General features: G+C 38.8%; 1 protein-coding gene across 2 annotated transcripts in view; it reads left to right on the top strand.

Moving 5' to 3' along the window:
* Positions 1 to 12,420: 12,420 nt before the first annotated feature.
* The window catches only part of pemt (phosphatidylethanolamine N-methyltransferase), a 67,302-nt gene continuing 59,612 nt past the window's right edge, over positions 12,421 to 20,110 (top strand). For both annotated transcript variants that reach the window (XR_001777610.2, XM_008437962.3), the window contains exons 1-2: positions 12,421 to 12,689; positions 14,834 to 14,941. Coding sequence is in view for 1 of the 2 variants with exons in the window: in XM_008437962.3 (XP_008436184.1) it covers positions 12,567 to 12,689; positions 14,834 to 14,941 (231 nt within the window). In the remaining variant the exon portion in view is untranslated. The remainder of the gene's footprint in view (positions 12,690 to 14,833; positions 14,942 to 20,110) is intronic.

Raw genomic sequence — 20,110 nt, 5'->3', positions numbered from 1 at the left:
AAAATGCAATATGCAATACACTTCTCCAGGGCTTCATAGTGAGTCCTGTCGGTCTCCTGTCCGACCTCCAGGGCTTGGTAGCAAGTCCTGTTGGTCTCTCGGCCCGCCTCGAGGGCTTCATAGGGAGTCCTGTGGGTCTCCGGGCTGACCTCCAGGGCTTTGTAGCGAGTAATGTCGGTCTCCGGGTTGACCTGCAGGGCTTCATAGTAACTGCATGGAGTTTGCATGTTCTCCCCATGCAGGTGTGGGTTCTCTCCGGGTACTCCGGCTTCCTCCCAAAGTCCAAAAGCATGACTGTTAGGCACTTGACGATCCTACCCATTGGATCACTAATCACATCACTAATCATGTGTTTTGCGGCTGTTTCAGACCAGCCACAGAAGCAGCCACCTGTATTCAGACGTGTGGTCGGAGACTTCTCCACTACACTTTTGAAAATGCAATATGCAATACACTTCTCCAGGGCTTCATAGCTAGTCCCGTTGGTCTCCGGGCTAACCTCCAGGGTTTCGTAGTAAGTCTTGTCAGTCTACGGGCTGACCTCCAGGGCTTCATATTGAGTCCCTTTGGTCTCCGGTCTGATCTCCAGGGCTTTGTAGCGAGTCCTGTCGATCTCCTGCCCGACCTCCAGGGCTTCATAGTAACTCCATGGAGTTTGCATGTTCTCCCCATGCAGGCGTGGGTTCTCTCCGGGTACTCCGGCTTCCTCCCAAAGTCCAAAAGCATGACTGTTAGGCACCCATGAGATCACTAATCACGTGTTTTGCGGCTGTACAGGTAAACAACCTTTACACATGGCTTTTTTTTCCTTTTTTTTTCCTTTTCCGCAAGAGGAGTCTTTAATCCTTTGAAAACAATCCCATATACAAGTTTTGCACTAAATGTTATGGTTTTATAGCTATTTAAAAACAGTTGACGAGATTTAAAGGTCTATAGGACATGTCGTAGTTTTATAAAACACACTTCGTAAACAACAAATTTAGTTGCCTTTGTAAATTCACTCCTGGGTCAGACTTTTAACTGCGTAATTTGACACCCTGCCCAGGTGACAAAATACACGGCTGCTTGTTCAGCGCTCATCTCTTAAGTAGAGAACTACGGACCAGCCCCAGCTCCAGACGTGTTTAACAGGGGGGGCATCAACTTAATTTGGGGGGGCAAAATGAATCTACATAGCTGAACAAAGACAACAACATCAGTAGCCTACTGGCTACTTGTTAACAAGCTTAAGGTGCTGTATTGTTATTAGCTAGTCATTTGTTATCCAAAAGCTTTACTCAACTCAGTCGGTTAGTTTTGGGGAAAAACTGTGGAAAGTTATTTGCGTTTTGCTGGTTTGCTGCTTTGCTGCCATGATTCTAACACACACCTGTGCAGCAGCAGGTCTATTTCGCTCCCGCACAGGTGTAAACCCAGCGCGAGCGTCTCAGCGTTCAGGTTGTGTTTGAAGGTGACTCGGACAACAGTGATTCTTGAGAATATGGACAAAACAGGTCCTATGGATAAAGCACAAAATTTGAATAAAATATATACAAATTACAATTTTTTCAAATATCTGACTAAACTAACCTGGGTCTGACTAAACTAACCTGGGTCAATGTATATTTTCCAGTTATTTGCTGAATGTTTTTTTATTTTAAACATTGTAGTCTGTGGATGATGCCTGTAAAAATCCCTTGTCCCGGAGCAGAAGTCAATACATTATAATAGTTTAAAACAATTAAAGAAATACTATAATTATTTATTATGACAATTAAGTATAAGTAGTCATATAAATAATTATAAAAGTATAAATAAATTGAATTAAAAATATTTTTTATATATTTTCCAACTCTATTGAAATTTGTCCCTTGTTTTTGTCAACACCGTCAGAAATTAAAAGAATGTAAAAAAAATTAAAAAAAAATCAGGCATTATATTATTGGGGGGCACCAGAACTTCTGAGGACCCCATGACCACTTCCTTTCTTTGCTAAGAGGGTTAGTTAGCTTTGGTTAGCTTATGTTGTTCTTTAGTTTTTTCTTCTTTTTATTCCTAAGTTGTTTGTCACAACCATGATGTGTCAACACCATAACTGACAATTTACAAAACTTTGATAACATTTTGTGAAATAAAAGCTTAACTTTGGTAAAATGTAAAGATTTCATGGACCTGATGAACTAGAACATGGCCTCCTTCAGAATAACATCATTTAAATTGAGGTAGTTGGGGCTGGGGCATGGCTGACTCTGTGGGCGGGCAATGTCCCCCAATGCCCGCTCATGCCGCTGGGCCCGCTACATACACCGTGAAAGCTCAAATAAGGTGTTTCAGCAAAGTTATCCCACTTTTTCCAACTGCAAGCGCACACAATGTGTGCTTTCTCCCAATCTATGGGAGAACGGTATCTGATGGGGAAACGCAAATCCACGTGCCTTCAAGTGGAACTTTTTTTTAAACACATGCGCACTTAGTTTCAAAGAACCTAGAATCAACTAATGGTGTGGCGAGAGCATTACACGTTTTTGATGTTTACCGTTACTGTGTAACGTGCCCCAACCCCTGATGTCTTTGTTCTCAATATATGTTTGTTTATTTTATTCTTTCTCTTATTAGGTTATTTTGCACTAATTTGTTGGTCTGTAATGTTTTTTTCTCTTTTTTCTGTGCGCCCTAATTGGTGAATAAAAAGAAAAAAAAGAAGAAATATTTAGTTTCATTTTATATAAAATTTCTTTTATTTTGAAAACAATAATTACTGTTCCATTGATTCTGTCCTTGTCTTTTTGACATAACATCCTAATAAACACAGATGTTTTAATTGTATGGGGGGCAAAATGAGGAAAAAAAGTGGAATAAAAACCTTTACAAGACATATTTTTATGTTAATATTCAAAACATTTAACGATAAAAACCTGTCAATGGAACATCTTTGACAGAAAGAAATATTAAGATCTAGTTAATATGCGCACACTTACACCCGCAAACATTCAGAATACAGATTCCCATTTATCTGCCTGCCCAACATTTAAACATGAAGTTAACAAAAGTGGCAATGCAAGTGAACATGTGAAAAATCCTCCCAGAGAATCACAGATAGTAAACTGCTGTTGCACTTTCTCTGTGGTTTAGCAGAACACAAGCGGCAGCTTCACATTGATGTTTCATGTGATTCTGCTCCTGAGCCACCCGAGAACGTGTGGGATTACACGGTGGGAACACAGTAAACCTGTTAACCTCAAAAAAACACTGTCACTATTCATGTATCCACTGCTGCCCTGAATATAAATCACACTTTCGCCGCGGCGTTCCGCGCTCGCTCACATTGCATCATGGCAAAGTCTTGATTTCAAAGATCAACGAGTACAAACCACCCGAATAAAGAAACCGATCCCTTTTCTTGATACTCTCCATCTGCACACGAGCCACACCGTTCCCGAAAGAAGAAGGGGTTAGTGATTAGAAAAAGAGAACACTTAATCCTTTTGACCCTCATTGGATTGGTTTCCTGTAATTAATTCATATTTGTTCGGTTAGATGGATAATTTAATGGTAAGGGGTTTTAGATGCAAAGTTAAAGTATAACTGTTGAATAGAAAAGAATCAAAAAGTGCATCATGGCACAATTTATAGGTCAAGTTAGTACATCCCAAAAGCACATGAACGTGTGAGGGCGAAATTTGCAATCTGCAACCCGTTTTAAAAGAAAATTGTTTGCTTGTGGACACGGGGCAGAACTGATGGCCATGCATCATACACACATGTCTGTAAATCAGTACATATAGATCAGTAGACTCATCTTCAGCTGTGTCTGGATGTTTACCTGGGTAGAGCTGAGTTGAATGATGAGTTTTGTGTTTTAATGTATTTGAACACATGCGTGAACTCTCGGATGAATCCAGTTTAGTCTCGCCAGCACTGTGACAATTGTTACAAAGATCTAATTGTTCCTGCTTGCTGCAGTTCTTTTAAACAATGAATTTCTTAGAACTCTTTTCGTCTTGCCTCCCGTGTCTCCTCTCCTGTTTTTAACTTTCTTACTTGGCCTGTTCCACTCCACTCACATTCCAAAGGCTTTCCAAGAAACTCCAGAAAAGAGAGAGTCTTTTGGGATACGCCTAACAGGGCTCCAAGGTTTGTTAGAGAACACTAATAAACAAACTGCAGACCAAGAAATGCAGCAGACAGGTCAGGGATGAAGGTGTGAAGACGTTTAAAGGAGGGACAGTTTATAAAAGAAGCTTTGAACGTCTCACAGAGCACTGGTCCAAGAATTGATGAGGAATAGTAAGAGGGTGGCCATCTGAGAATGGCATGGTGAGAATTAACCAGAGAAGCAGCCAACAGGTATTAAACCACCAGAAGAGCTGCAGAAATCCACAGCGCAGGTGAGAGAGATTATTGATGGAACAACAGTTAAGCCAGGGGTGTCCAAACGTTTTACCATGTGGGCTCAAAAATCACCACAGGGCAAAAACAACAACCGAAAACCAAGCAAATAATAATATTTAGACATTTATTGTAGAAAAAGGACCACATTTCCACCAAAACTCAATTTTTTTGAGTAATTAAGTTTCTTTTGGGCTCGACTGAATACATTTATTTTCAGTAGTAAGAACAGGATTTATTTCGCTATACATAGCCAAGTTTACTAACAAATAAAAGCTGATTTGGGTGCAGCAAAGTTGGCTTTTCAGTAAAAGTCTCTTGGTTTTAACTTTTGTTAAAACTTTCTTATAAATCACAAATACTTCGTTGTATTTTACATTTTCCTGTGTAAGAAAATTATGTTGGTAACAATTTTTTAACCTGATTACAAATTAAAAGTCTCCATCTATGGGCCAAATTTAAATTATTCTTGAATTGCAGTTGAAGGACACACAAAATTAATTCAAGGGCCACACTTTGGACACCCCTGGACTAAGCTAAAACACGCTAAGTCCATTTAGGCACCCATTCTGCTAGATAATCGGGTTGTATGATGTGTGCAGTAATCACAACACATTCATGTCAATGGAACCTCGCAGATCGCTCGGAGTTCCCTGTGACAGCTTCTCTAACTGTCCAACCAAGACAGACCTGAAGGCTACTTGGTTCAGAGCTATGCAGCAATGACTGGAATGTCATGGATTCTCAATTTCGGGAGTCCGGTGGTCCATAGAGGGACTGTCATGTCTGAACCTGGGCAGACACAACAGTTGAAAACCATAAGAAATCCTGTTTGCTGTTCCCCACAAGACATGTGCGACACAGTAAACATGGAAGAATTTGTCCTATCCAGGTGAGACCGAAGTGGACCGGTTTGACCCAAAGGCACAATGCTTTATGTGTTTCAAAGTGAATAATGCACATCCCTTTAAACACAAACCCCCAACAATAAGGTGAAATATGGTGCAATACAAATGCAATCCGCATTATCCTTTTCAAACTAATAGAAAAAAACCATTGGCTTGTCGTTGTAATATGGCATGGTAAACTAAAGATCAAGAAAATCATGACTCATTCCTGTTTTGATGGAATATGAGTCAAGGTGTGCCTCACAAGTGAAAGACTCACAGGTGTGCCTGTGAGGCTTTCAAAGAAAGTGTTCACTTGCTAATACCTTTTTCTTTCAGTCGATGCGCAACGGGATCAATCATTCATAACCATCATAACATTCAAACACCTACACGATTATGGGTCCCATCAGTCACGTCAGTAACTGATTTATAGAACCCACTGCTTTTCCTTGCTGACATGTTTTGAGCTACAGGAATAGCTCCTCGTGAGCCCGCGGGCTGCTGTGGGAAAATGAAATCAGCGTCGCAAAGGAAATGACAGATGAGTTCACGGTCTGCTTATTGCTAACATCTACCCCTGCGATGAAAAATAATGAAAACTGAGAGGGTAAATAAATTCAGCAGCTGAGAAAGCATACTTAATTTTGCATGCATGAGCATTACTCCAAATATTATACCGGAGCTGGTCTGGTTATCAAAACATGGAATCGAATTTCTTTGCGCGATGTCAAGCTGTTTGCATGAAGCAGGAAATGGCCAATTTGCTAAAGCCTGGGAATTTAAATAAGACAAACCGTGACATCTCTGGTTTTGATGAATCATAATGGTGTGGACTGAAGGAAAAGCCCTGACAATGCCTCATATCTCTTCTGTGAATATAACTGTACTGACTTACTTCAATGTGTGTTCTTGTAATATACTGGTGAAGGAAACTTAAACTTTTATCTTTTTTTTTTTAAAGAACTTGGCATCAAATGCCAGCCTGGGTTTTTCTACATGACGCTTGCATGTTCTCCCTATGCATGAGTGGGTTCTCTCTAGGTACTCCAGCTTTCTCCCACAGTCCAAAAACATGACATGGTTAATTGGTGTGGGTGTGCATGGTTGTTTGCTTCTTGCTCACTGACTACTAGAGTTGGGGACCTGTGATCCACACTTGAATGCAGCAGGTAAGTAAAAACACATTTTTGAACGAGATGGAAAAATGTGTGACTGGGGACGCTCTTTTCCCTGAAAAGGTCCGGGAGGCGCCTGGTGGAGAGGAGGAAAGTTAGCTTTGTGAGATGATTACAAGGTTTGTTTGTATGCATTGGAGGAGGTAAGACAGGTTTGGAGGTGGCAAAATGGAGCCTGAATCCTGGACAGGTTGTAGGTTTGAAGATCTGAGGATCGATGGAACGGAGGAGAGTGATCCACCGGGTGAAGTCCTGGGGATGATTGTGCTGCAGTGGATCGACCCAAGGAGTGGAGGTAAGTTTAACTCAAGTACAAGAGGTTTCACCAGAGGGAAGGGTTAGGGATTTATAGATAATAAATGCCAGAAAATTTACTGAGAGCATTTTTTTCTAGAGATTTCTTTGTAACTTTCTCCACATTCAAAAGTATGTATGCAAACTTCTGGTTTCAACTGGAGCTGTTGTTGCAGATTTCCCTCTAGATTATATTATTGTATCAAGTATCAGACTGAAAGGGGTTGAATACACATCCGTGCCACACTTTTCAGATAAAAAACAAGAATTGCAGTCATATTCAATGAATTCAAAAATGCATTCCATTGGCATACATCCGTAACTGCGGAATAAATCTATATAATGTTTCACTTAGTGGTGAAGTTCCTGAAATAAATGAAATTATCAATAATATTCACATTTATTGAATGTGTCTGAACTGCTTTGTGCTGGTCTAGCACATGAAAGTTGAAAAAAAAAAAATTATTAATCTGACATATGAAGAAGTTCAGCTTGTATCATTTTGCGTTAACAAAAACTAACCACAACATTACAGGTGAGGTCATCAGCTCCATGGGCCCTCGGCAGGATTTCCACTTGAACCCCTTGTTCAAGTCTCAACTAGTTGTCAGTGTTTACCTACTTTTGCTTCAATAACCCACTTCCCAGCACAAACTGGAAAAATCCCAGCGCGGAGCTCATTAAAGAGGTGTCTGAATTATCAGAGGGAAGTGACGGGGGGTCAAGGGGCAACAACCGAGTGCACGAGTAAATGAATACATAAATTATTGAGGAGCTGGTGGGCTAAGTGAGAAGGGGCCGCCACGCTTACGTCAGCAACATGTCATTAGACACAATAACTGTGTGGCTGGTGAAAGACTGGAGGGTTAGGGGCAGCGAGTGGAAAAACCCAGGAAGGGTGTGAGGGAAAGAGGGAGCAAAATAACTTAATTGGAGGATCAAGATGAATGGGTTACATTTTTTTACATAACTAAACAAATGACAGAATTTCTCTCGGCTTTCGGAACAGATTTATGCCTGATTCGTTCTCTATTTCGAAACTTTCTGTCAAAATTAAAGCCCACTTTACCCCCTTTCTCCTCTGACGGCATCATAATGTTGCTATTAAATTAGACAAGCGTGTTAATCTGGCCTAAAAAGAGCCTCCCGCCGAGAGGTGACGCATGTTTCCCGGTGACAATGTGGGCAAAGGGCAGAGCCAATGAGCTTCCTCCTCTGTCAATCTCACTTTTAATAGGGAGGTATTTATTCACTGGTATGTCGCTAAAGTAGGGGCGCTGTGTAATATTTTTAATGAGAATTGTCAATGTTAAAGGCCAAACTCAAAGCCGGTGTCACAGCGTAACAAGGACTGGTGTCAACTTCTCTCTGGGATCTATTTATAGATCATTCACGATTAAATTTCCTTCGGCAGACAGCTATATTAAGTTACTGCTAGTAATTAAGAAGTGGCTTCTTCTTCAGTATCGCACTGGCATCACTCTCTTTCTCTCTCTCGCTCCCTTTCTTTTTTTTTTCTTCCTTTCCGTCTTTGTGGTACAGTTAATGATCTGCACGAGAATGCCGTTTCCCATCAACCTGCAGCGACGCTCACGCGGGAACCATCACTAGTATTGATCCACCATGGCAACCCAGTGTTTACACGCGATGTTTAATCGTCACGCGCCTCATTTGCGCCGTAATGGCAGGACGGGAGGCAAAGAGGGAAACTGTCTTAGGCGGGAACGGAAGATAGGAAGAGGTGTGACTGTGCCGAGCATTTTAACCGAGCATTTTAGGCTAGTGAAAACTTTGAGAACACATTCTATTTCTAATAGTAGTAGTAGTAAAATAGGACTAGGGACAGATGGGGCCAATCAAGGGGAAAACGCAACAACACAGGAACTAAACACAAAAACACACACATCCCTACAGTAGTATGAATTTTAGTGGTCGTAGGATTTCTCTTAAGATTTTTGCAAATGCTGATGATCCATTTTTGCCGCTAGCTCTAGAGTTTTAGTTGTATTTACCCACAATGCCCAGCACTATAGTCCGCTTCCTGTTTGACATTCACATATACGTTCAAACCGTGCCAAAATTCACTTCAGCTGAACCAAGGCCGAAGTTTTTTTGGTGGACTAGAGTTTGCTTTTTTTTAGTCTGCATCAGAGTTGGACTACACATTCGCACCTTTCCAAACAAACATGGACTTTAGACAAACAAATTCTTTGATTTATGTGAACTAAACTGGGCTGGTCAATATCAATTTAATTCATAAAGCACTTTAGAAACACCTATTAACTGCACCAAAGTTCTGTACAGTATTCATAGAACCAGCAGCAGTAATGCACCCTTAATTACATACAGGTATTGTTCACTTATTGAGTTCTGAAGACAGTCATTTGTCTGAATTTTATTATCAGGTATCAGAGTAAAGAGGACTGAAGGGATGTTTACCTGCTTGTCTTTGACTGTCCTTATTAATTCACCAATTGTACTCAAATAAACCGTTCTTGCCATTCAAGTTCTTTCTCTAGCTCAGTTCACCTGTGTGCGTAAGTAGTTATTTATTGACTGTATTTGTTGTTTTGCAACTATATTTTGCTATAAAAAAAACAAACTAGAGCTCCAATCCTGCATCATTCTTGGAATCGTTAGCGTCCTCGTTTATGAGAATCTCGTCACTGTTGCTGTCCTGTCCCTGTCCCGGGCCTTATCGCAAATCTAATTAAGCACTTTTAATATATTTTATCATAGTACGACTGCGCCATACCAGCTCAAACCTGCTCCTGCTCCGTCTGTTTGGTTACCTGCAGGGTACGAAGGCGTGCACATGTACCGGCACAACAACGTCAGGACTCCGCTGATGCCCGTGAGCAGCAGAACACTCCCGCTTCATCAGGACATCTTGTTGCCTGATGTAACTGTAAGTCTGCGTCTGCAAGTGAAGGGGGGGAAGACGGGGAAGGCTGATGCGTCGATTACAGTTAGTTCGGCACATGATTGCAACAAATTAATGTACGAGGTGTACAGTACTGAACCGCTGGCGCTGACGACAGCAGTGGTAGGAATGACCGGGACGCAGAGTTGGACGATTATTGGTTTTGTTTGCTTCAGATTTACAGCACTGGCCAATTTCCTGTCCGGCGTTATCTGATCGCCTGCGCCGGGCGATCGGGCAGGACGTCGCCCAGCAGACCGATCAGTAGGGAGAGAAAAAAACACTAGTCATGATTTATAACTGTGGGTGTGTGAGTGAATTATGAAACACATGAATGTCTCATTGGTAGCTCTGTAACCGGGTGGATGGTTGGATAAGGAGGAAGAAAATAGATTTATGCAGCTAAATATGGCTGCATGGATGAATGACCTCACTAAGATGCACTCTATATGTCTGTGCCTTGTATGAAACCATCAGTAGAGAATATAGACCACTATGGTAGAGAAAAAAAATGATGGCAGATGGAATTTTTTTTATTCTTGGCTTCTTGCAGAATCATAAACAGCTTGAAAAGGAAAACCAATGCATTGCTATAGAAATCAGTTATTTCCATCTCAACTACTTTCCGGAATGCCTCTTTAGGGCGTAGTTTAGATAGAGGCTAACAAAGGAGACCACAAACTGTTCTTGGGTGTCATTTTGTCCTGCGAGCTCCTAAAAGTAGCATGAGGAATGGACCAGCTGTATATTGGTATTAATAAATGGAATTCATAAATTCATCTCGTTGACCTCAACCTCATATATCAAGAGCTTAGCATGGAGAACGGATACATTCTCCACAGTATTTTTTATGTTTTGAACTCCTGTCATGTGCAAAGGGTGATAGATTGGACGTTTTGGACATTTTACACATCTCTTCCAAATTTAAAAAAGATATGAAATTTGCCAAATGTAAATTTAGTGTTTGTCTGCAGATGTTACTTTCAAATAAATGAATATCCCACATTTTAATACCAATCTTGCCTTTCTACGTGCAAATTAATTGGAGCATATTTACTAGTTTGCTACTCTTGTAAGGTTAAAATATCATTTCATAATATTTCATTATTATGAAATATCTGGCGTTGACATGTTGGTGTAGTGGGGCCCGAATTAAAAATCTGCCTAGGGCCCCAAAAAAGGTTTTGGCCGGTCCTGGTGTGCTCTGAAATTTTCTTCTGGGCACCACTGATGGCATCAAGTGACATAAACACGGCCTAAGTAAGGTCACTTCAGATGTTATAGGAAGGAGATATTGTAGGCATATTTTTCTTCTTTATTGTACAGTTTCCCCTTGCATTTAACTATATACTCACCATGACTGTTTGTCCTTTGAAGTCGAAAGCTAATCCGCTTTCATTGACGCATCGTACAGGCATAAGACTGTAAAAATGTCTCTTTATGTTGTTGTTGATGTGTTTGCATCCAAGCTGAACCAAAGAAAGAAAAGAGACCAAATCTCCAAATACATTCATAATCTTCATGTGATCCTTGTTTTTATATATACAGTATATACACACTCAGATCAGATGCCCAGATGAACAAACATTATGCTGGGTCACAAAGTGATGAGGGTTTCAGAATCTGCCACTGTTCCTGCCTCCACATGAGGTGTCTCCTACTCATCCGACTCGCTCCAAACAAATGGTAGGGGGTAACAGAGGAGGAAGGTCGGAGCAAAATAACAGCTGACAACAAGTGTGCAATTAATGTGACATACAAGAAATAATGAGCAAGGAAAAGACAAAGAGGCAACAAATAATACATTTTCATTGGGGAAAAAAAAAAACATGGAATAACTGAAATGAAGCGCTAGAAGAAAAACAAGTGGATATTGAGAGGAAAAATAATAATGCCATAAAATATGGAAAAAGGAGTGAGGTAACAGAAGGAAAGACAAATTATGGCGACGGAAACGGAAAGGTAAACCATTAAAAGTGGATGAGAAAAAAATAGGATGACCAAGAAAGAAATGAGGAGAGGAGAAAATGTAAATGTAGGATATGACTCAACATCATCATTGTCATGAAAACAACAAAGAAACAAACTGAGACTTGGAAGGTTGAGACTATAAAACATTTTCTATCTTCAGTGACACATTTACTTCGTACAATGCAGCTGAATCCTAAGCAAAGGTTAAATATATAACTTTTAAGCATACTTCCTGTGGCTAGTGGAGAAAATGTTAAACTTCCACCCCTGGATGGAGTGTGGAATTCACAGCATCACCAAATGTCCAACTTTATGCTTCATAGTTGCTACAACAATCTTATTTTTGAAAGACTCAGACAACTCTTTCAGTCTCGCTGTGGTTTAACAGTCGGTAGAACACAAAATCAAATATCTGAGGCCAAAGATTCTTTAAAATGATAAAGAACAATTTTCTGATGACGTGCGCCTGCTACACATGCATGTCTTTCTTTATAGGCTACTTTAAGTGGGAAAATATTTAAAAGTGTCAAAATTTATTCCTCACCATAAATAGATGAGGCTTATTTCATTTTCCGAAATTAAAAAAAAAAGTATTTTTCTTGTTTTTCATTGTTTACTAATGCAATCTGAATTCCTCAGCTTTCTAAAAAAAAATACAATAAATATCAATAATATGTACAAAAAGAAACGGGCTTTAATCAGGCCATATGCATTCATATAACGCCGGAAGAAAAATAAAAATAAAAAAACGAAAATAAATTTGAACCACATTACCCAGAATGCACCGAGCGGGGTTAGAGGTTATTTAGACATTAATAGCATAACAGCTAGGCCACGAGCCTCTTACAGTTTAAATTGGACCCTTTCCCTATTTATTGAGCAACATTTGTTATCTCTTTGACACGGCTGATAGCGCGGCTTTCTGCCACGTATCTGGGGGAGTGAATGAGCGACAGCGACGCTGCTGTTGCTGCTGCTGAGCGGGAAACCCGACCTGCTGCCGAACAGAGCAACCAGCCGGTCCCGCTTGACTGCTGCGGAGGTCTGAACAACGTCGACTACTCCAAGGTAAAGTTAGGCAAGCTGGCAGGCTGAGAAGCAGCACTGCCTCCAGTTTTGTTTTCTGTCTGACCGGAACACAGCTGGTGGAAGGTCCTCTCCAAAATAAAAGCATGAATCTGAAAACAAGCTCAACAGCTTTCACACACATTTCGAACATGTGCAATAATGATACTCCCTCAATTCATGTTATATATAATGTGGCATATCACCATTCGTCAAGCAGGTTCATGTGTCACCCTTTGGGAAAATGCTCTTGTGCAATATTCTATCAGGGTAATATATGCAGTATATATATGCTTGTATATTTTATGTTTTGCTTTTTTTAATGTACAAGCGTTAGTAGGGCAGTATTGTAGGTTTTATGCAAAAATGGCCAAGAAGTAACATTGAAGAATCTCAGACCTTTAAAACGACTATTTATCCAGTGACCTTATCCTGGGTCATAATAGAGAAATTAAAATACTTCTTGTCTAAAAAGGCCAGTAAATTGGAAATATGACTATCAAATGTAGCTACTTCTACCTTTACTATTGTTAATAATATGAATCATTTAAAAGTATTTTTTTTAGTTTTTCTCTAAATTGAGCTTAGAGTTAAAAAAATGTCGGTTTGGTTTATTGGGAGTTTGAAATGATTGAAATTATTAACAGAAAGCTCCAGCTGTACCAGAATTTTTTTTTTATTTTTTACTAATGCAAAAATATACACTTATAAATTTGACATTTTTGGCAGTTCTAGTGCTCTATAATAACATTTTACATGATGTCATTATAGAGCTTTTTATTGTGTAGCCTTTAGTGCTAATTTCAGTGGCATTCCCCACAAACTCAGAATCAAAGAAGAAACCACCATCACTTCAGTTTTTTCCACCTTTTATTAAACATCCTGGTGACTCTTAACTCATCAATGCCTTTTTTGTATCCAGTCATGCCAGTGAGAAATTGCAATTCCTTGTTGAGCTTGCAGTAGCTTTGATAGCGCTGCTCTTCTTTCCCCAACATTGTGCAGTAAAACATGATTCACCCTGGAGCCAAAGCGACTACACTCAACCTAAAGCACTTATGTTTTTGGTCTCACTTTGTCTCAACAGTAGATCATTCTTTATGTAGCCCTGAATCTCATTAGTTAGAGGAGCTAATTTGATCACCCTATTATTATAGGTCATTTTAAACGATACAGATCTAATTTCTTCCTCTTTTCCTCTTGGCATATAACAGTAAAATGTTGCAAATGAGTTTGATTTAGAAAATCCAACTTTAAATTCAGAGCATTTATGCCTTTCAAGCTTCCATCCAGCGGTCCATACCCGCCAATCCTTGCTGGGCCATGGCATGATTGTTAGTTAAAGGCCAAGACTGAGATATTGTCACTAACTGAACATTTATTGTATTAACTGAGAATATGAATAAACATACCGTACCACAGTCCTACATGGACCTTCAGTTGTAGGTCCATGTAGGTCACTGACCTGTGCCATACTGCTTAGTGGAAACGAGGCATCAGATGGAGAGTCTAAATCAGACAGGTGGAAAGTCTGTTGCCTTAACATTACTCAGTGGGTTAACATTAATTTTTCTCTGTAAAACATGTAGCAAACAAATTCATCTTTAATAAAGCTAACTAATGAATCCAGGGCTTTAGGGAAAATATGTTCATTAAGCAAAAGGAACTGTGAGCAGGTAAAAATCTGCAGGTTTATTTTATCTTTTTAAGTTAAATTGTAGCTTTGTACATCTGTTAAGGCTCTTAATCATTAGACTCTTGTAATGGAAGAAAATGCACTTGCACTGTCCCAAAACTGTAATATATGTCCTCTTTCAGATCCTCTTCCTTTCTGCAAGGCATATTGAATAGCCTTGTGTGTAAATGGGGCTACACAAATAAACGTTGCCTTGAATTAATAAAGTGCAATGGGGAAAAATCATCGCTTGAAGTAAATGGCCACCCAGGTTTTTAGCAGCTGGGTGCTGCTAGCAACCCACAATTTTTAAATGTAAATAAACATGGTATAGATGTTGATTCTGCTTAATGCCGTTTCTAGCAACGGCATTAAGCTACATCTAACCATTTGTTCCATGGTAAAAAATAAAAAATAAATAAAATGTTTGGTCACTTTTTATGATTCCATTATTTGTGTTTTGTTTTTTCAGATGGACTTGGTGCCGATTGAAGAATTCATAAGACATATTAACTTTCATGACCCAAACCTTTCCATCGCAGTGATTGCCATCATATTCAACCCTATCTTCTGGAATGTGGTAAGAATTTGTTGCCAATGTTGAAGCTTAAGGAGAAAGTTCTAATGTACTTACCCATTTATAAAAAAGTTGCAAAAAAAAAAGCACAACTGTGTTGCAGTAAAATTCCAATCTCATGCAAATGACATTTCTTCTATATAAATACCTGTTTTTTTCTGAAAAAAAACCAACATTAAGACAGAAGAACATTACTGTCTTAACTGTTTAAATATATGAGTGATTTTTAAACCCTTTTTTTGCACAATTAAAATGCAGATACAGATATTAAAGAAATAATAATAATAATAATAATAATAATAATAATAATAATAATAATAATAATAAGAAGAAGAAGAATGGGTTTAAATAAAGCCTCCACCCTAGTAGTATAAAAAATATATTGCAAGGATACAATCCTTCTTCAGTTAAAATCATACTTTTATGAAAAACAATCATATAGAAAAAATAAAAATAAATAAAATATGTAACAATATAACATTATTTTTTTATTTAAATTTTATTGAAAAGTTCATGTTAAAAGCTATTTATGCCCTTCACAACAATAATTAGTTACAATCGTAGTTGGTACTAACTGACTGGTCAGCCACATTAGCAGCATTGAATTAAATCTCCCGTTTGTTGCGCGTAGCAGATTACCTCATCATACAGGGCCGGTCCAAGGCTGCATGAGGCCTTGAACAGAATTTGATTAAGGGGCCCCTTTTGTTCCTAAAATATCAGCACCTCTAACTGCTTCTGTGTTAGATTTAGTGAAATATGGGAGAAGGGGGTTGTTTAATTGGCCAGCCTAAAAAGCAATAAGTTTACTCATTTGTATTTGTAAATTCAAAGATTAAACTCACAACATCGGATTGTTGCTATGGTAACAAAACAATCTAACTATGAATATTGTTCTTTGAAGTTTTACAAAGTAAACTTGCCAGCTCCTTAAAATCTTGTTTTTAAATGTTAAACAATTTAAAATCATTTAATTTATGTATGCCTAAACAATTGAATAACATTTAACAGCATTGATAATCTCAATAAACAAATGTTACATTTATGTATCTGTGGTCTGTTTTAAAATATTAGCGTTTATGGGGCCCCTGAAGCCCTGGGGGGCCTGATGGAGCCGCTGACTTAATTTGGATTAAACAGAAGTGCAAATTTGTTGTTCTGCAAGTCTATTTGCTTGGGTAGATTAGTTTTAGATTTTCTTACCAAATATTGTATCCGAGCAGTCCTTTGCGGATGTTTAAATGCTCACAAACATTAAGATGTCAATTGCAATTTGAGGCCTTTTGTTGAACAGTAATTATTTTTCAAGTCAGCTAGTGAGCAAATCACGCAAAATCGCTACCAACTTCCTAACGTAGACTGTCATGAAGACAAAATAAACCACTGCACATGTAAGGCATTAAATTTAGCACACATGCAGTGTATACCGTACTCCCATTGATAATTAATAAAAGAGAAAGAGAGCAGAAATAATGTGCTTAAACACTGATGAGAGGGGAGAAGATAAAAATAAAAAAAATCAAGCCTAACGTGAGGTTAAGAAGGTGTGCTGTGGTTTGATTATTCTCATATGATTCAGAACTCGCCTCTTACTGAGTCATTATTACAAGCTAATTATTTAATCATCTCTTGAACCGATATTTTTTTTTCTATGAGGGTTGCTGGCTGACATGACAGTAATTTGCCAAGTTCTTTTGAACCCAGTTTCACCCCCTTTAAGAGCCGATTAATTCAAAGATGGTCATTTGATGTACCTCTTAGTGATTACTCGCAGTCCGCTGAGTCAGCCCACCATTATCTACATGAGAAGCCAATGAGGAGAGAGAATGGAGCTGGAGAGCTTTTGGCCTTACACATTACTCCAATTGCTCCTTTTTTTCCTCATTGTGCGGAAACAGGGTATGCATAAATGGACATAATAAGGGTTATACAATCAAAGACTTGAAGAAGTGTTGAAACATGTTCGCACATGACTGTTATAAATAGATCTTTGAGCCTTTTTGAAATTTGAGAACATTTATCCAGAAGAGATAAATCCCTCGTCAAGAAATATATAGGTACTACACATATTTATTAATATATATAACATTTCAAAATCCCCATTAGAACCAGACTTGATATCCTTACTGTCAGTACTTTGAACAGCTAATGGGGTCTACCTTCATGTTATCCTTCAACACTTTTTAAGGTTTCAGCCATCCAGCCTCTTGGCTCTACTTATGCTCCTTAAGATTAGGTTTGATGACTGGCATGGTTATGGAAGAAGGTCAGTTTTGTGTTCGTTGACCCATATTGTGTTGATTAGGGCAGGTGTCTTAACCTGGAAGAATCAGCAGACAAACATTTTTTAGTTTACTACTAGTTGAGTCCATGGCTTCTTCTCAGCCTTAGAGATGGGGAGAGGAGCTTCATCGGCCGATGGGGAGGTCAGAGTCGCTACTCTAAGCATCAGAAGGACTCAACTGAGGGGAGTTTTAGCAAGATGCCTCTTGAGTACCTCAATTAGGAAGTTGCCTGGGTTAATCTCATTGGGAGCAGACCCAATGTATGCTGGGAGATAGATTTCTGGGTTTCGCTGAGACCACTTATAAGACATGCAAAAGACGGTGTATGGATGGATGGTTTACCAATGGTCCACTAGCGATCTACTCTAACAATGTTCCAACCACACGTTGTTGCTTACTGGTTTGTTCAGGAGGTGTGAATGCGTAATTGAACTCTGATGTGGACCAAAAAAGTGAACTCTGGTCTGCCTACAAACTTGGGTTGAAGTGAACTCTGGTGCTGTTCAAATGCATGTGTGGATACAACGGAGCGGAGACCGCTCCAAAAGAAGTAAGCACACAAAAGCGCAGTGGATTCTGGGTAAATACAACCAAAACAAGCGCTAGCAGGAGAAATGGCTTGTGGTCTTTTACCAAAGAGAAAAGAGAGATCTTACAGCTTATAAAATTTTACACCACTCCATTTTTATTTACATTTTATGAAGAAAGAAATTGCACTCATTGTCTCCTTCAGTGGTTCTTGGTGCTGTGCCAAGGAGGGGGCACAGGTGAGGAGGGGGATCCGGTTTCTCAAAAGGTCTCTCACCAGCTGAAAATGTAACATGTTGCAATTTTGGTCCCCAATCAAACTGAGACTATCAGGTGTGATATTATTGTCATGATTATGGGAGATGGTCAAAGATTGACTTTGCTTTTTGAGTGATTTTGGCTTTGATTGTTTCCTAAAAAAAAAAAAAAGAACTACACCGCACATATTTAGCTAACGTTTCTGCAAAATTTCCTCAAAACTCGGCTAAAACTTTAATCAACGATTAGGTAAGGGTCTCAGTTAGCGTTTGTTTATAAGAGGAGCTTCCTGGTCCCCTGTGTGATGTGATCACAACCAGTTGGACTCGCTCATTTTGTATTTACCAACTGTGGTTTCTCACAGTGAGGCCCTGAAACTGACTGCAACCACCCGCAGTGATAAAAAGACCCAACAGATTGATTTAAAAACTGTACAATTTTAAGTGGTTTCAGTTTCAGTGATTTGTTTTTTCAGTAAAAGAAAATGGCGTAACTTGGACTCAGTAATTCATGCTTTTATAACTTTCCGGTTGAATTATTGTAGCTCTCTCAACAGGAATTAACCAGATCGCTGTTACACTCTAATTTAACCCGAAATGCAGCAGGACAATTATTTACATTTACCAGAGGTGGGGACTCGAGTCACATGACTTGGACTTGAGTCAAGACTCGAGTCGTTAAAATCACGACTTGAGACTTGACTTGAAAAAAGGCTCAAAGACTCGGACTTGACTTTGACTTTCATGCCATTGACTTGGGACTTGACTCGACTTGAAGCTGTTTACTTGAAAAGACTTGATATTTTTTACTCAAAGTCTTAAAATGTAAAACACATTATTTATAAAGTGGCGTCATTAATTATTACAAGGTGGAGTTGGAAAATATTGTTGGGTCAAGATGTTTGATGGACCAAAGAAGACCTAAATGCTGAGTCAACATATATTTTCATTTAGAGTTAATTGACCCATTTTATTTCTTTTGTTGTGGTTAGACATATTTTTTTCCCAGTTTTTCAGTTTAAAATCACACAAAACTCAGGCACTACTTGGAAGGCAATACAAGTATTAGCAGTTTTTATTATGGTCATTTCCATGGAAACATTAAGAGTTTTGTGTGATTTCATCAGGGGGCTAATAGTTCCAACCTTAATTGTAGAACAGGGTTCTTCAAATCTAGCCTTGATTGCTGATGTTATGCAACTTTTAGAGGCGTTTCTGCTTCAACACACTGAAGTCAAGTAATCAGGTCTTTAGCAGGACATGACTGCATATTGAGGAGGTAATTCAGCCATCTGATTAAGGTGTGTAGGACCAGGGACACATGTAAGAGTTGCAGGGTACTGGCCCTCCAGAACCTGGATTTGAGATATAAAAATAAGATTAAGCAGAAGCTTAGCAGGCAAAACTTCCAATTATGTAGAAGTGGAAGTTTTCAAAATTTATTAAAGCTTATTACTAGACTGAAGACACTTTCAAGAGTGAAAAACAATTTTTCAAGAAATAAACCTAACCACTTTTTACCCATCACAAACTTCATTTAAACGATGCCTTTCTCCTAACTATTTGGTCACATGATCAATGTTTCCCTGTGGAATAATATTTACCTGAATTCATGTTTTATGTTGTAATTTGTTAGAGTTGAAGTGATTAAAATTTGGGCTTAACTGGATGTCCTTTTCACCTTTTTCCAGTCTTTGTTGTTGCATCAACAAAATATTCTCCATACATCAGCTGTTACACAAACTCAAACCATAATTAAGCCTTTGTGATTTGGAAAAGTAAGATTTTAAACAGTTGCTGCAGGTCTACTAGTCAGACCTGCATCTTGTAGCTTGAAGGACATTCACATCTAGTGGAGGTTTTATTTTTTTTCTTTTCTTCCAGTCCACATGCTCCCTAGGAAAATTATGTCTTGTTAAGCCTGTAAAAGTGTTGTGTTGTTTAAATAAATAAGCTGCTTTTAGGGCTTCACTCATTTAAATTCTCTGAATAATGAACATCTACTTACAGTGTCTGGGAGGCATTTCGTAGAAAGCACTTAAGTGTGAGTCACTCATCTTATCAAATTATACATTTTGAGGCAAACACAGACCTTGCATAAT

The sequence above is a fragment of the Poecilia reticulata genome, chromosome 19, assembly GCF_904066995.2.
Source record: "Poecilia reticulata chromosome 19, P_reticulata-male-v2, whole genome shotgun sequence".
In the NCBI taxonomy this organism is placed as follows: Eukaryota; Metazoa; Chordata; class Actinopteri; order Cyprinodontiformes; family Poeciliidae; genus Poecilia; species Poecilia reticulata.
Note: the sequence above shows the minus strand (reverse complement) of the source record. Positions and strands in the feature narration are given on the sequence as shown.